Here is an 18,244-nt window from a genome sequence, read left to right on the forward strand (position 1 = left end):
AGTAGGCAGAGAGGCAGGCAGAGAGGAAGGGAAGCAGGCTCCCTGCTGAGCAGAGAGCCCGATGCGATGCGGGGCTCAATCCCAGGACCCTGAGATCATGACCAGAGCCGAAGGCAGAGGGTTTAACCCACTGAGGCACCCAGGCGCCCCTTTTTCAAATATTCTTATGGTGAGGCAACCTCTGGGTAATCTTGCCACGTGGTATTGCATATTTAAAGGCTTTAGAATATTATCTGGCAGATGTTTATTAGTAGTAAGAGACTTTGATCTGTTAAATTTTCTAATATCAAGTCTTCATAAAGCAGAACAAAATGAATACAAAGGATTGCTTTGTTGATTCAAACGTATATATTACTTATACATACAACTTTATAGTTTGTCGTATATTAAAAGATGCTGATAGCAGTGGCAAAACTGAGACAGCATTGAATCTTAAATATCAGTTGTTTTAACTTGTTTTCTTTACTTTAGCCTCAGCATTTTTTGCCAAGCTTTTTTGGGAGAATGAGTAGAGGTCCATTCCAGTATTAACTGATGAAGTTTATAGTTATTTTTGGCAGATGAACATGGCATGCATGCCCTGTTGATTTCTTCAGGATCAAGACTCTCAGGCTTTCTGTATCTCTGCGTTTCTTCCAGGGCTAATTAATCTATAGTAAAACTTTTCTTTCCATTTTGTAACTTTCTGCTTTTATATGAAATTTTTCAGATTATAGGATGTTTTTCAAGTCTTAAATTTTCCAGTGGCTTGTATGTGTCTTTAGTGTATAGTAGGGCTTTTGTACATGTTTGTTGAATGAACAGATGAATCTCTCATTCTTGGCTTTGGGACACACTGATTTGTTTTTAATTTTAGGTAATATAATGGCATACATGCAAAATTAACTTCATTTCTGATTCTAATTTACGCAGTTGAAAAATTCTTTTTAGCTATTAATATATGGACCCTGTCGAGTTTTGGTGTTGTCACAGAACTTTACAGATACATAGAACTATGGGTAACTTCAGCCCTTTGCAACTGGAAAGTCGTAATAGTTTCAGGTGGCTATGTGGAACCATTAAGTAATTCCATTTCAAGAACTGCTGTATATGTGAAATTAACAAGCCAAGAACATTGATGTACAAGTGTTAGTAGGTACTTATGCATTCTTATGAAATCTTCATATCTTCATTGTCATTTTTTAAAGCCCAGAATAGTTAAATGTTCAATATTAGTGAATGCTGAAGGTTGACTTGGAATTTTTTCCCGTGTTAGAACTTATTCCATAATGCGATAACTTTTCTAACGTAATCAGTAAATTTCTGGACTTTACTTGGAGAACATTTGTCCATTGATTTGAAATGACTTCCACTTGTAGATTGATTTATGTAGGTCTTCAAAAAAAGCACTGCTTGAAGTTGAATTTGATTGTAGTATTAGTCTTAAATATTTGTGCTTGTTACTGGAATCAAATTACAATTCAAACCTTGTAGGTGTTGTAGGCATCAAACCAGTTTGTTAATTAGAGTGTAGATTTGAGATCCCTAGAGGTGGAAAAATTAAAAAAGATAACAGAGTGGTGCTGTATATGTGTGGTGCTGGTTGACAGAATGCTTTAGGATATATCTTAGTTCTTTAAAGAATATGCGTACGTAAGCACATGTATAATTTAACATGTAGGCATTAAGTATTCATGAAGTTGCTTTGTTTTAAATTTTTTCCCTTTTTTTCCTTGCTCCCCTTTGCCACATAATCTTCTCTCATTCCCACTCCCATTTCAGATAGGGTTTATATCCTGGGACTCTGGGATCATGACCTGAGCTGAAGGCAGATGCTTAACCTACTGAGCTACCCAGGTGTCCCGTCATTTAGTTTTAAATGGTTACATAATTCATGGCAAGAGTTATGCTATCCAGCCATTCCCCAGTTCATAGACACTCACTTTATTTTCAGTTTTTTGCCATTCCACATACCTGTTTCCATTGGAGAGGTTTCAAAGAATGGGAAGCTTGGTGGAAGGGAACTTTTCTTTTTTAGCTTTAATGAATGTTAACGTTACTTTCCAAAAGGCTTAACCCTTCCTGTTTTCTCTGTCAATAAATATAAAAGCTGTTCTGTACATCCTTGCCAGAAAATGCGTTCTGTAATCTTTAATTTTGGCCATTTGGTTGGATATAAATGGTTTTCTCAGTGGAACTTTCATTTGCAGATTTTAGATTCCCTCTTGTGAATTTTAATGTTTGTTGGGCATTTTGATTTGCTTTTCCATAAATTGTTTACCTGTTTTCCTATTGAATGTCTTTTGTCACTTTTTGAGACCTCTTAGGACTCATTTGAGTGCCCTTTCTCATTTAATACCTGTTGACTTTTTGGTATCTCTGGTCATAGAGAAGTTTTATTTTTTACATAGTGAACTGTTTTTTCCCTATCAGGGCTCCAGGGTTTCCAGTCCTGGTTAAATGCAGCATGTGTCATCTTTATACATAGAATTTCTTAAATTTTTTTGTGTTTTTATTTATTTTATCTTCACTACACGAATTAATTTTTAATATTTAGGCAAATGTGCTACTACTGTGTATTAAAAAAAAAATCTGTTTTCAGGTTTTTTGTTTTGTTTTTGCATGTGAGGGAATTAGGAGGAGGATGCCCAGCATCCAGGAAAAGCTCCGTCTCCTTCGGGGTTGATAGAACCTCCTGAGAATTGCTCCAGAAAGTCTCTGGAGTGCTCTGGAAAGAACGTAGAGACTCCTTGAAGGAGGACATTGTGACTTGCTTTGTGGCAAGAATACAGCGAGTTGGGAGTTTTATTATCCTTACCTTACTGCCTTTAGCCCTCTTGTTTTACCTATCACATAGTAAGTCATGGATCTGAGACCCAGTCTTAACAGTGAAACTATTGTACCGTAGTGAGATTTTTTTTTTCCTTCCCTAATGGGTTCTTTCTGTATCTGTTACCTGAATACACAGTCCAGGAACATAACATAAAATGTTTAATTGTAAATTATTTACATTGCTTGATATAAGAGCACCAGGAAGAAGATTTCTCATGGTATTTTTGGGGAGAGGAGTAGCTTTAAGTACTTTTGGCACTTGAGTGTCTTGGTATACCTTAGTTTAAGAAGCTTCCATTCCTTTTGCAAATTGAGACATTTACAAAATTACTTAGGCAGTGGCGATCATCTGTGCTAGGAACCTCTAAATTTCTCAGCATAATAGGGTGTCTCATTCAAATTATTACACAGAAGCATTATTTCCTCAATTCTTGTAAGTATAGTTCATATAGCTAGTACTATTCTAGATGCATGGAAGAGAAGTTAGTTCGTTACCCATTGTGAATGCCTTAGTGATTGGGCTGTATTCTATGAGAAGCCTGGTTAAAAAATACTGTGCTGTATTCAATTTTATTTTATTTTTACTCTTGTCAAGTGGATCGTAACCTGTAGAGTGCAAAGCAGGACAAGAGATGATTCTGATTTTTGACATGTTTGATTTGAGGTATGAAAGTGAGCCAGTGACAGAGGTGTCTCTACAGCTTAAATTGCGGTTTAAAGTCTAAGGAATAGGTTAGTTTTCTCTACAGATTTGGGAAGTTAGTGGAAGATCTTGTATAATTTCATCTAAAGTGGTATTAGTTCTGAGAGACCCTAAGAAGTGTTGTCAGTTAATCTGAGTGCTATTTCATACTTATCAAAAGATACCATTATTTTTAAGATCTTTTAAGTAATCTCTACAGTCAGCTGGGCTCAGAAGTACAACCCTGAGATAAAAGTCCATGCTCCACCAACTGAGCCATCCATCCAGGAGTCCCTGAAAGATGTCTTTTAAATGCTTGCATGAATAAAATGGAAGATATAAACAAAATAAATTGGTGAAAACATCTTATTCAGGTGATTGTGTTTCTTCTTACAGTATATTCCTCAGTGCCATGGAGAGCATTGATGTTGTAAGCATACTTTAAAAGAGCTCTCTTATTATCTCCAGGATTTTCTTGCAAGAATTTTCATCCACTCTGCAAGTTTTGGTGCTGGTGCTTTCTTGATTTTATCAGAAGGTGTCAACAGAACAACCTTCTGGTAAGAAAACTTAATCCTTCCTAAAATTGACCTTCATTGGCTTGCTGAATGAAGTGTCAGGAGGTTGCAGTCGAGTGCTACAGAAAATTGCAAGCAAACCAAGTTTGAACAGTCTTGAACAGTGACATACCCTGATTGCTGTGTGGTTATCTGGTATTCTCTAAGATTTGCCATCGTTTGTAAGAAGTATCTTGATTTCAGGAATGGTAAATTACTAGATTTAGTATCTAACAAATTGGACTGGGAAGGTAGACTGGGGCCAAAGGATGAAATCAGTAAATAAATGGATAATTGATCAAAGGATAACAAGTGATAATGAAATCTCCAGTGGCATTTCTTGGGAGGAGGGAGGAGGGGTGCATGGAAGGACCTGAGGTGAATTTTGCATAAATTATGTTAGTAACTTTTCCTTTCTCTTGGGTTGTTTTCTTTTCTTTCTTTCTTTCTTTCTTTCTTTTTTTTTTTTTAAGATTTATTTATTTATTTATTTGAGAGTAAGAGAGCATGAGAGAAAGAAGGTGGTCAGAGGGAGAAGCAGACTCCCCTCAGAGCTGGGAGCCCAATGTGGGACTTGATCCCAGGGCTTCAGGATCATGACCTGAGCCAAAGACAGTTGCTTAACCAACTGTGCCATCCAGGTGCCCCTTGGGTTTTCATAATAATTTTTATTCACAACGGTAACTGATACAGCTGGGGAAAACGGAGAGGTAGCCCATTTAGAGGAAACAGAATTTAACAAACTGAGCTCAGTGTCTCTATGGAGAATTTATTTTAGTCCGCATATTTTTAGAAATACAGTATTTTTGTCACAAGTTTGGTTCAGTAATTAAGTCATCAAATGAAATTTTAAAATTTCAAGAAAGTTTTAGAAAGACTTTAGAGAGAAAAACTTTGATAGAAATACTAAAGTTAGAGTGAATCTTATATAAGAATATTTTGAAAGAGGAGTGCTGTGTGAGAACTTTTTTACCTTTTGCTTAGGAGAATAAGTGAACTAGAGATTTTTGATGGATCCTTTTTGCTTTTACTACTTGAGACTGGCGTCTCAAAAAAACTACCCTCCTTTTAGGAAGATTGTATGGTTTCTTGCTGGCAGTTTTTGGCTCAGTCTTTTGGCAATCAGTAAACTCTTCTGACAAGAATTTTGAGGTGGCTCAGTAGGTTAAGCATCTACTTTTGACTCAGGTCATGATCCCACCAACCTAGGATGGAGTCCCACCTCAGGCTCCCTGCTCTGCAGGGAGTCTCCTTCTTCCTGTCCCCTTCCCTCTCTCCCTCTCCAAAGAAATAAAATCTTAAAAAGAAAAAAAAAAAAAAAGAATTTTCAGGGCCTAAATCTTAGGTTTTGGATCTGGGTTTCCAGTCTAAAACCTTAGTTTAAATAGAAGATTCAAGTTGTCTGGTGTCTGGGTGGTGTGCTGAGTATTAAGGTGTTTGAGTTTGTTTTCCTTTTGATAAGGAATGTAAATTTTGTGATGTAATTAGTTGCAATTATAGGAGGTTACTAGTGGATTTTTGAGAAGTTTAAAGAAAAGGCTGAATTTATTTGAAAGGACAGTTACCTTGCAGTCAAAGGAATTGTTCTGGACTAAGGTGTGTTCTTAGTGATTTAGTGGTTAAGTTCTCTTAAAGAAAGGATTCATGCATCTTCTTGGATTTGTAAATCACAGTTCAAGCAAGGGTTTTGATAAATTGGTTTTAAACACTAAAATTTTGTTTTATTTTGAGCCTCTTTTGGGTAATACATCTTGCCTTTCCAGTTGTGAAGTGTATATTGAGGCCCCCCCCCAGAACTTTGTCTTAAAAAGGTTTTTAGGAAAGATGCTTTTATTTTTTCGAATTAGTATTGCTACTAAAATTAGCCTTTTGGAATTTAAAAGTACAAATCAGGAAAAGCACTTTATCATCTGATTGAAAAAGAGTTACTGAGAAGAGCTCCAGAGAGATGAGTGTTTAAATTCAGCATTTACAGCCTCCTAGGTGGTGAATTTGGGGGTTATGTAGATACATGTGGTTTTAGCTTTCCTTTCACTAAAATGAGGGCTCTGGAAGGTCTGTAAATGAAATTTTTTTTTTTTTTTTTAAGTAAGCTTTTTGCCCGGTGTGGGGCTTGAACTCACAGTCCTGAGGTCCAAGAATCCCATGCTCTACTGATTGAACCAGCCATGTGCCCCATAGAAATTTTATTTTTAGAATCTGGTAACTTTCCTGTAGACAGGGTCCCTGATTATTGTCCTTATTTATTGCTATATTTATAATCTTGGTCTTCCAATTCCTGAAATAATTCATACCATGTTTCTTTCTGCTTAACCAGTAGGATTTTTTCCCTCCAAGACTGCTCTCATCAAGCTGAAAACCTGTTTCTCAGCTGTAGTGTTCTCTGTCATCAAAAAACCACTACCACCAACAAAAGAACACAACTTGCTACCTTGAGTTATTAAGTTAAACTGTTTTTAAGGCTGTATTTTGAAAAAAATCAGTTCTTCAAATAGTACTTACTAAGCTTAGGGATTTTTGCTGTTCTCTTTATTTCCTCCCTTACCTTCATTTCACACAGTTTGTGACATTCCTAGGTTTTTACTATGTAACATTCTATTTGTTACTTTGTTATGGACAACTTCTAAAGATATTTTGATCACATTTTTGATGTGTTACACTGCCTTGTTGCTTATTGATGATACTTTGTAGTTAAGAATTTCACATATAAACATACAAAGGACCATTTTATAATGATGTTTTGGAATTTGCATGTTTGCATATATGTGGGAAGAGGAAAAAGAAATGTAAAAGATTTTGTTCTGAGAAATAACAGGTCCTGCGCAGGATGAATGGTGACTGTGAAGAGACAGAATCCCCAAAGGTTGGATTAGAACTCAAGGAGGTACAGAAGTTGTGGAGACACAAAATCATAAGGCCTGCTATTGTCTTGTGCAGACAAATATGACCATTGTTATTTACTGTCCCCTGACTCAAAAGATTTTGGCAGTGCCTTACCCTGCTGTTTTGGGGGCTTGAGTGTATAGGGACCTAGTATCATCATTTTGGTGACTTCCGAGCATACAGAAATAACGATGAGAAGTGATATCGGAGTCCTGCGTCAGATGGACACAATTTCATAGAGATCTGGCCATTAGAAGCACATTATCCCTAGAATCTAGGATTTGGGGATTAGAGCATTTTTGCTAAGAGTTCATTCCTAATCTATTTAATCTTAAACGTGAAGGATATTAGTAATTTGAGTATGTGTCTAGAGTTGTATTTTTTCTTAAAGTTTTTGGAAAATGTGCACCCAAACAAAGCTGATGGTGGTGGTGGAAGTAAAGTGGGGGGATGGGTTGGAAAGAGTTGAATAAATGTTGACATTTAGGTAGAAAAATAGGTTTCTGTTATAATGAAGGGTAGAATTTCCCAGTGGCTTAGAGCTCTGACTTGAAGGAAGTCATTTTGTAAATTATACAGAAATGGCAAAGATTTCTTGGTGAAACATTCTAGACTCTGAAAGTTGTTTGTGAAGGAGTAGAAAATTTTAATGAAAGCTGAAGAGGACTAACCTCTGGTGGTAAGGTATGTTTTACTTCATATTCATGAACTTGGAAATTCTGTTTCTGAAATATTCCTTACAAATGTTAAGGGTATTAATAGAGATAGATTTGCTGGTAACATAACTGTTAAAATGCTGATCAGAATCATTGCAGAAAGTGATTGTGGTTGAACCTACTAGGAATAGAGAAATTCGTCAGGCCCTCATTATTATAACATGGTCAGATAATCAGAACTGGAATGGCAGCTCTTAATTTTTACCTTTGGGGAAGAAAGAGGAGTAAAAAATTGTCTGTGAAATTGCATGGCAGGAACTGCTATAGCACTATCGGAAGGATTGTATCCCGTGTTTAGCCTCACAAGAGGATATTTGCACTGAAATGTCCCATAGCATACAACTAAAGCAGGTGATAGACGTTTGAAGCTGGAGTGAGATAGGGCCAAATACAAGATCATGCAATTGAGTAGCAAATGTGAGAAGAATGCAATGTCTTTAGATTTATTAGTTACCTACGTTTTGTGATTGGTGAATCTATATTATGAAGGAAAATGATTTTATATTTAGCCACATCTATTACCCTCTCCTTTCCAAGAGTTTTTATCTTTAAATTTTCTGGGGTAGTAGTAGTGATCTGCTTACTTTTCTGCTCTTTTCACTGCGCCTTTGTTTCAGTTTTTGGTTTGCTGTTTGCTTAGAATAATGTCTGACATAGAGTAATCATTTCAATATTAATAATTGTTGCTTTGTTTTTTAAATTACTGATTTCTGTTTTCTGAATTTCTGAAATTTTGTTGCAATTTTTTCTTTTCTCTTTATTGTCATTGTTGGTTTATGCCTCAAAGTTCCTTTAGTAGGGGGCGCCTGGGTGGCTCAGTGGGTTAAAGCCTCTGCCTTCGGCTCAGGTCATGATCCCAGGGTCCTGGGATCGAGCCCCGCGTCGGGCTCTCTGCTCTGGGGGGAGCCTGCTTCCCCCTCTCTCTCTGCCTGCCTCTCTGCCTGCTTGTGATCTCTGTCTGTCAAGTAAATAAATAAAATCTTTAAAAAAAAAAAAAGTTCCTTTAGTATTACTAAATTGACTTTTGGACAGGAAGATGAGGTGAACTGGAAATGTTCATCCCTGCCTTGTTTTAACCAGGTACTGCAAGTGTGTTTATTTAGCTAGTTCTTAGGGATATTATGGAGTCTAGTGTGATAAAGATGTCTTGGAAAGTTATTTACTGTGAATACCTTGTGGCTCAAAGTGTGTAGGATTTGACTAAGGTTGTCTTCTTGACAGTAATATAAAGGGTCACTTAATTTCAGCTGTAATCATACAAGTGCTATGTGGACTGCACTCCCAAGGTTACACAGTGGCAGAGCAAGTATTTGAAGTTACTCTACACCCAAGTCCTTTGCTCTTTCTTGAATGTCAGATCTTAACAGTTTGTTTCAGCTGTATCAGTCAAATGAAGATAGATTAAAAATACTGGTTTCAAAATTAATTTTAAGAATAGAAAATGATCACTGATTTTTATTACAAATCTTTACATTCATTCCAAAATGGCTTTGAGGCAGTGTACTTATTGTAGTTTTTTTGTTTTGTTTTATTTTTTGTTTTTAAGTGAAGGTGGAAGGGAACTTGGTAGGAAAAATAAATTAATGGTAGCTTAGTATTCAAAATGTAATAATGCTTTTTATTAATGGCGGAGTATTTCACCAAGTAGTATGGTGAACATTAAATCTCACAATTTTCGTAATTCCAAAAGGTATGATGCTGTAATGAACCATTAAATTAAAATTATGCCCACGAATGTGTAAATGCTAGAACTTGGGATATGAACCTTAGCAGCCTGATGATAAGAGCATGAACTCCTAGTCACGGTACTAAAGACAGCCTTGCTCACTTTGAGTATAGACTAATACCTATGATGTTTCAGGGATGTACATTGATTTTTTTTCCTAATTCCAGGGTAGGTGACACTATGTAGAAACAGATTCAAAGAGGCTAAGTAACTTGTGAGGCTGTATAGCTCATTATGATGGAGATGGAAATCAAACCCACATCTGCCTAATTCCAAGCTTTGTGTTCTTTTCAGTGTTCCATGTTTGTATGTGTAATATAGGCTTTTGCAATTAATGTAATTTTTTTTAAGTGCTCTCTCTAAAGTGGGGCTTGAACTCACAACCTTGGGATCAAAAGTTGCATGTTCTACTGACCAGGCCAGCGAGGTACCCCTAATGTAATGTTTAACTGGATATTGACATGCTTTTGATAATGTTTTTGTTTTTTGCAGGGATTTATCAAAGATGTTCATGAAGACTCCCTCACAGTTGTTTTTGAGAACAAGTAAGTCATTTTTTGATCGATAGAGATCTTAAAGATTGATTGTGCTAAATTCGTGTTTGCTTCTGGGTGTTCTGATTGCCAGTGAAAAATGATTTTGCTTTTGGGTGGGAGTCTTTGGTTGTTTGATCATCTTACAAGTTCAGGTAGTTCTAGTTTTGATAACTTTTCACCTCTTTTTCTTCCCACAGTGTACTTGTTACTTTTTTCATGACTTTTTTTTGTAAAAACATAATGTGAACATGAATTAGTATTTTTTGCAAAAATCAGATGGCACAAATGGGATTATACTATGCCTAATTCTTAAAATCCCAGAATGTTGAAACGCTTTGTCGAAGGCTTTCCAAATGGCTGCTGGTTTGTATTGGGCTGCCTTTAATTTAAACTTGATATTAATTAGGAGTATCAGCTTTATAGTTGTTGTAGGGCCTAGGCCTTGTTTAAAAAATGTGAAAGATGGGCACCCTGGTGGCTCATTCGCTTAAGCTCATTCGGTTAAGCAGCTGCCTTTGGCTCAGGTCATGACCCTGGAGTCCTTGGGTTTGAGCCCACATTGGGTGGGGGGGATTCCTACTCAGCGGGGATCCTGCCCATTCCCCTGCTCCTAATCCTCTTTCCCAAGTAAATGTGAAAGTGTGTTGGGCTTGGTTCGGAGGAGTTGTAAAGGAGCACTGTATAATTGAAGGTCAAAAGATGTCTTCAACTTTCACTTTTAAGCTGATTCTGGAATGGCCTGAAGAGAGATCCGCCCAGCAGCTTTGCATGTAGAAACATGTGTTGGGATGATTCCCAGCAGCTGCCATTTAGATCGTAATGGTGGAAAGAAAGCACTCAAAAGTCTTGTTTCCTGTTTTGCACAACATCTTCAGTTGGAAGCCATAGGAATTTATTTGATATTTTATGTGCTAGTGTACCTCCCAGGCATATGAATATTATTAGAATAGGGAGGAATTTTTAATTTTATCAACCCAGTTTATACAGTATGACACAAAAAATGTTAGTCAAACAATAGCTAAGTTTGTTTTAATTTGGTCATATTTGCTATAAAGATAGAAGTCAGCTTTTCCCAAGTTTTGATATTAACATGTATATTCAGTGCAGAAAATGTAAATTCTGTGTAAGAAAATTAAATCTTCAAATTCATTTATGTAAAATAACAGTAATTTTCTGCATTTTTGTGAACATGTGCACATGAATTATGAAGTTAATATTCTGTAAGCTCTGAAATTGTTCCTTTGAGAAGTCATATACTTGTAAGATTGAAGTAAGTTGGTTGCACTGCTGTTTATTGACAATGTAGATGTGACATTATTTAAGTCTGAATTATTACTATGAACTTAGCCTATTTCATTTTTAGAAAACTGTATGTATTGTTACTTTAGGATGAGTAATTTGGACAGTTACACATAATTAGTATTAATGATGTTAATTTATGAACTTCATCAAGAGTCATGCAAAAATTTTAACAGACTAATTACTTGGAAAAATATAATATGAATGAAGCTTGCTTTTCATTAAGGAAAGCTAAATGATTAATTCAAATATACACTACTAAGCATAGATTACAGCTGACATATTAGGGGCTTTTCGAATAATCTGTTTCAAAATTGTTCATTCCTTTCCTGATCTTTCAGCTGGCAGCCAGAACGCCAGGTTCCATTTAATGAAGTTAGATTACCACCACCACCTGACATAAAAAAAGAAATTAGTGAAGGAGATGAAGTAGAGGTATGTATTTTAAGTTTTTTTGTGTATGTGTTTTAAATAAATACACTTTTAGGAAAATCTGTTTAGCTGATAGTTTCGCTGGTTTTCTATTGTTAATTGGCTGCGTAATATATATAGCAGGGCTTGAGTTTTGGAGTCAGTTGGGATTCATGTCTTAGCTTTAACATTTTTAGCTTTGTGTCCTTGGTCAAGTTTCTTTACCATGAAAATAATAATTTGGGAGTTAAGAATGATAGTGTAATTGAATTGGTTTATATAGAATATGGCACAGAGAGCTGTGTGGTGTTGGTTGCTGTTTTCCTTTTTGCTAATTACTTTAAAACTTTTCTTGTACTTTTTTTCTTAGTATCTTTATAATAATAGTTATCCTTTATTGTGATCATTAATATAGTTGATACATAAAAATATGAAATATGGTAATATGTATACAGCCTTGTATACTTTAGAAATGTCCAGAAGATTTTAAAAGTACAGAAAAACAAAAAGGACTAAATAGGAATTACATGAGAAGAAAAAACCAATATTGACTCTCTTTGTCAGTCAGTCACAGGCTGTCCCCTACTTTTAAAAATAAAAGTGGGATCATATAGTGCGACTTCTTTGTATGTTGCTTTTTTCACACTAGTAGAGTTTGGATGTCTATTTTCAATATGTTAATGTTGTTAAATATGCCTGTTGTTATGTGAAATGAAACATGGAAGTAACTGTCAAATAGAGGTGTTGTGAGTCTGTTGGAAATAGGAAACTTGTGATTTTCAAGAAATTGATATAATTCCTTCAAGGTGCTCTAATATGCTAAATATGTTTTTCTAGTTTATGTAGGGTTGGGTTGGGGATCTGGAGGTATAGGAACACTTAAACAGATGAAATAATCTGTCTTAAATGTTTTTATAAGCACTTAGCAGTATGTATTCTGTGCCAGACAGGGTTCTGAGTCTTGGCATATGAACTCATTTAGGTATGTTTTTTACTTTTTGTAAATTCTAATGGTAAATTTCGAGTTACTATTAATCGTAGATGTTAATGTGCTAGGAACCCAAAGAACGGTGGCACTTTTAATTCCTGGTAGCCTAAATTCCTTTCCATTCTGAAATTTGGCCTAGATTTTAATTACATGCTCTAAATTCACTAGGAACCCTTTTGCTTTTGCTGAATCAGAGTTTGTTACGACTTAATTGTTTTTTCTTTTATAGTTCATATCCACCAAAAGTGGAAACTAAGGACTTCTTTCTAAGGAGCCCTGTAACTGTAGTCTAGGTGTGATGTGTATTTGTGTCTTTTAGGGAAGTATCATAGATCGTATGGGAAGACACAGGGAAACAAAGTGGTGAAGTGTTTGCAGTAAATTAAGGAGTATGAAATAGGCTGCTGGTGGGTACTGTGAATTGTAGCGGTGATGCTGCTGATCACTACTGTACTTGTTCACTTGGACTTTAGACTCCAGTGAAAACGTTTTTCTCAACAATGAATCCTTTTCTAATCAACATCTTTTTGTAGGGAGGGGTAAAAATTTATATCTGTTTCAGAAGTTTTTTCTTCTGGAATTCTTGTGATGAATCGGGTTAGGCAAGGAATGACTTCGTTTTGGAAATGTTCTGGAATTAGAAATGTGTGGTGGTTAGTTGTGAGACTAGTGCTTTTCATAGTTTTTAAATTTTTTAGATAATGATGGTGTCAAGGCTCGGATTAAAGGAAAAACTTGGTGGTGTGCTTGTGGTGTTGTTATATTGTGCTTTCCCCTGTCTCAGACTAAGAAGTTCCTGGACCATCTTTTTTGCCTGCCTCCCCAGCTGTATACAAAATATTGGTGTAAGAGATGGAATGATTTGGAAATTGATGATTGCAGAGTGTTTTCTTTCACATTGTCTTTTATGGTTCCATTTTGGTGAAGTTTGCTCCTTAAATTATTTGAAATTAAGCTGTCATTTTTTTCCACTTTTGAAAAATTTGAAAATTCACATAAAAGAATTTTAAAATTGATCTTGCCACCCATAGATTTTAAATTATTGAAACTCCTGACTCTTTTTTTAAATTTTTAAAAATTTAATTCTAATGTAGTTAACATACAGTGTTTGATTAGTTTTACGTATACAATATAGTGATTGTGTAGGTTTATATGTGTTACTCAGGGCTTATCAAGGTAAGTGTACTCAAAATCTCCTTCACCTCTTTCACCCATTCTCCTACCCATTTCCCCTCTGGTAACCTTCTGTTCTCTATACTTACAAGTTTGTGCTTTGGTGTGTCTTTCTTTTTTTTTCCCCTTTGCTTTATTTCTTAAATTCCACATATGAGTGAAATCATACGACATTTGCCTTTCTTTAACTTGCTTATTTTGCTGAACATTGTTCTGTCTAGCTCCATCCATGTCGTTGCAAATGGCAAGACTTTATTCTTTTTAATGGCTCAGTAATATTCTGTTGTGTTTGTATCTATGTGTATACACACACACCCCACATCTTTGTCCATTCATCAGTTGATGCACACTAGGGCGGCTTCCATAGTTTGGCTATTGTAAATAATCCTGCAGTAAACATAGAGGTGCATATATCCCTTTGAATTAGTGTTTCTGTATTCTTTGCGTAAATACCCAGTGGTGTGATTACTGAGTATTTAGGGTAGTTCTCTTTTTAATCTCCTCCCCCTTTATTTTATTATTATTATTATTTTTTAAAGATTATATTTATTTGACAGAGATCACAAGTAGGCAGAGAGGCAGGGAGAGAGAGAGAGAGGAGGAAGCAGGCTCCCTGACGAGCAGAGAGCCTGATGCGGGACTCGATCCCAGGACCCTGAGATCATGACCTGAGCTGAAGGCAGAGGCTTACCCACTGAGCCACCCAGGCACACTCTCCTCTCCCTTTAAATTGTAATAAAGTTTAATGTAAAAAATGAAATGATACAGTATTATATAAAATAAAAAACGAACTTCCCTCTTAGTGTAGATATGCTTGTCTGTACACTCTAGCTTAAATCTCATTTACGAGAATTGTATTTTTCTTTGCGTTTTTAAAGAGTTTAAAGTTAAATTGAGAATATGTTACATATTTGTGATTTCTGTATTCAGTCAGTTGGGATATAATAGACATTTTCATGATGCACATAACAGATTTACTTGATTCTTTCTGACCACCCCATAATATTTTTTAGTACAGATGTATCACAATTAGAAATTAAAATTACTGGCAGATTTTTTGCTGTTGCCAAAAAATAAACCCAGAGTAATGTCCTTAAGTAAACCGTTTTTCTGATTGTATGGAATCTAAGTGGTTCACTTGCTAAATTGGAGTCATATATATTTAAAATTTTGATGGTACCAGAACATACAATTTTGTCCTCCAAAAGTGTATTTTGATTTACTACTTCATACTTTTGCTAATACATGAAGGTGTTTGTTTCCTCATAGATTGACTGGCCTGGGTTATTATTAAGTTGTAAAGTTTTATAAACCTGGTAACAGGAAAGCTGATGTGTTCAGTGTTAATATTTCCTTTATCACTAGTGATATGGAGCATCTTTTAAATTAGTTTATTGGCTGTAAGCCCTTTGTTCTATGAATTTTGTGTGGTTTATGTGGATTTTGATGTAGGAAATCTTTGTATTTTATGGATAATTTTTTATCTGTGGTGCTTTCTCCTGGACAGTTAAAAAGTATATTTAATCGCTTTTCCCATGAAGTTTATTCTATTCTAGTCTGCTAAGATTTTGGTGTGGCCTTCAGGGTACTTTTTTCTGTATTTCTACAGGTGTAGTCTTTTTTGTTTTAAGGAGTATTTTTTTGTTGTTTTGTTTTGTTTTTTTAAGCTTTATTTATTTTAGAGAGGGTGAGTGGTGTGCAGGTTAGGGAGGGGCAGAGGAAGAGTGGGACAGAGAATCCCAAGCCAGCTACCTGCTGAGTGTGTAGCCTGATGTGTGGGGCTCCATCCCACCACACTGAGATTATGACGTGAGCTGAAATCAAGAGCCAAATGCTTAACCAACCGAGCCACCCAGGCTCCCCAGGAGTATTTAGGTTTTTAATCTAACTTGATACTTTTCTCTAGACAAATTCATTGCACAGTATATTTTAGTATATTAACTTAAGTCATCAGCCACTGTTTCTGTCAGTCACATACCATATAGCATTAAATGACAGTTGACACTTGTATAGCACTAACATGTATAAGCTATAACTGGCTTTTTAAAATTTTAAGATTTTATTTATTTGAGAGAGAGAGTGGGCACTCACATGTGCAGGAGCCAGAAGTGGGGGTGAAGTGGGTTGAGGTGGGTAGAGGCAGAGGGGAAGGAACAGACCCCCCCCCCCCAAGCAGGGAGCCCTACCCAGTGCTCAGTCAGAGGACTCCTGGATCATGACCTGAGCTGAAGGCAGATGCTTAACTGAATGAGCCACCTAGCACCCCCAACTGGCTTTTTAAAAAAATGATCTGAGTTTGACATAAGTTTCTTGAGGGCCTCTTCTAAGCTCTATGAATACTTACTAAGCTTTCCAAGGTCACACAGGCTGAAGGTTGGGAAACCGAGAACCAGTTCCAGTTTTTGACTTGAATGTTATTCTCTGATACATTACACTATATTCATAGGGTGTTGTTAGTTTTGTGCCAGACTCTTAACTCTTGTTCTTTTGTACCGCTAAGAACCCTTTCTCTTTTAAGAAGGGAAAGGTGACTTTGATTTGGTCATCACTAATGGATTTAGAACAAAAAGGATACAGGAGGGAGCTTTTTATCGAGTCTCTTCAGTCATTTATTTAAAGTTCAGTATGACAGTTTCTTTCTTGTAAGTCAGGAATGGTTGAATTTTGACAATTTCATATGGTTTATCCTAAAATTTTACTACTGTAAAAATGTTTGGCTACTTGAGGTTCATCTTTCCAGTCAATATATGGGGCTTACATGGAATTATATAACATAAATTAGTGTCATGTTCTAATGTCCTTAAGGAAGAACTATATGATTTATAAGAGAAAGAAGGTTTTGAAAGGTTTAAAATCCAAAGCCTTATTTTTAAACCTCTTGGCGCCTTTTTCTTTGACTTTTTAAAAAAGTGGCATATGTTTTAAGATCTTTAACATTTGATAGAATAAATTTTTTTCAGTAAGTGCTTGCTTTGCTGACTTTGCTAACTTAAGATTGCTAAGAAAGGGGTGCCTGAGTGGCTCAGTTGTTGAGCATCTGCCCTCTGCCCTCGGCTTAGGTCATGATCCTGGGATGGAAGCCTGCTTCTCCCTATCCCACTCCCTCTGCTTGTGTTCTCTTTCTCTTTCTCTCTGTGTCAAATAAATAAAATCTTAAAAAAGATTGCTAAGAAAATGCTCACCTTGTGAAATTGGAAATCATGGGAAAATGATTTCTTTAAATTTTCTTAAGCTGGATATATAATACAGTATTCTGGGATATTGGAAGTGCAATAGAGAATGTTTTTTTCCCCAGTGATTTCACATGTGAAGTGTTTTGTTTTTTTATTATAGATACCTGCTTTGTTCAGGAAGTTAGTACATGAGCTCACACACACATTCCATAGGAAGGCTGACACTGAAGCCAGTATATAATTCTACAAGGTTTTTCTCTTGGGTTTAACATATTTGATTAAAAAAATCTTTTTTTTTTTTTTTTGAAATTGTGCTTTCTGGTTGAGATAAGAATTGTCAAGTTTCTGTTCTTGTGGCATAAACCTTTTTTTTTTTTAAATGGTGAATTGTCAGACATTATGTTCCTATGTCTTTATATTTCATTTATAATGTTGGGACAGATTCCTTGAGAGAAACAAGACTAATAAGAATAATTTGAGATAAGAGACTCCCATATCTGAAAATTTAAGAAAAACATTTTTTTATTTACTGAGAGAGGGAGACGCGGGGGTAAGACCTGTAAGCCCCTGTGAGATGGGAGAGGGACATAGGCAGGATGGAGAGAGAGATTCTCAGATTCCATGCTGAGGATCCCAATGGCGGGGCCATTCTCAGGATCTTGAGATCATGACCTGAGCTGAAATCAAGAGTTGGATGCTTAGGGGTGCCTGGGTGGCTCAGTCAGTTAAGCATCTGCCTTCTGTTCAGGTCATGATTCCAAGGTCCTTGGATCAAGCCCCTCATTGGGCTCCCTCCTTAGTGGGGAACCTGTTTCTCCCTCTCCCTGCTGTTTCCCTTGCTTACGCTGGCGTGCACACTTGAGTGCTCTGTCAAATAAAAAAAAAAAATCTTAAAAAAAAGTGTTGGATGCTTAACCAGCTAAGCCACCCAGGTGCCCACCCTTACCTTAAAATTTTTAAAATTCAGGTTTTTTTTAATATAAAAGATGAAGATACATGTAGTTTCCATTCTGCCTTTATTAATTATCTTTTAAAAGATTTTATTTATTTGATAGCACAAGAAGGTGGAATGGCAGGGAGAAGGAGAAGCAGGCTCCCCACTGAGCAGAGAGCACCTATGCGGCTTGGGGATTGATCCCAGGACTTGGGATCTTGACCTGAGCTGAAGGATGCTTAACCTACTGGGCCACCCAGGCGCCCCTCTGTTCTACCTTTAAAAAATGTCTCAATTTGATTCTTGCAACCAGTCTGAAAATTTTCTCTCTCTGTAATTAGTCTTTCTTATAATG

General features: G+C 36.1%; 1 protein-coding gene across 5 annotated transcripts in view; it reads left to right on the forward strand.

Moving 5' to 3' along the window:
- Window positions 1-18,244, forward strand: part of FXR1 (FMR1 autosomal homolog 1) — a 58,509-nt gene that overhangs the window by 8,093 nt on the left and 32,172 nt on the right. For all 5 annotated transcript variants that reach the window (XM_032875422.1, XM_032875424.1, XM_032875425.1 and 2 more), the window contains exons 2-3: window positions 9,868-9,920; window positions 11,552-11,645. In XM_032875422.1, the coding sequence (XP_032731313.1) occupies window positions 9,868-9,920; window positions 11,552-11,645 (147 nt within the window). The remainder of the gene's footprint in view (window positions 1-9,867; window positions 9,921-11,551; window positions 11,646-18,244) is intronic.

This window comes from Lontra canadensis, unplaced genomic scaffold, assembly GCF_010015895.1.
Source record: "Lontra canadensis isolate GAN:19392208 unplaced genomic scaffold, GSC_riverotter_1.0 scaffold56, whole genome shotgun sequence".
Taxonomy (NCBI): Eukaryota; Metazoa; Chordata; class Mammalia; order Carnivora; family Mustelidae; genus Lontra; species Lontra canadensis.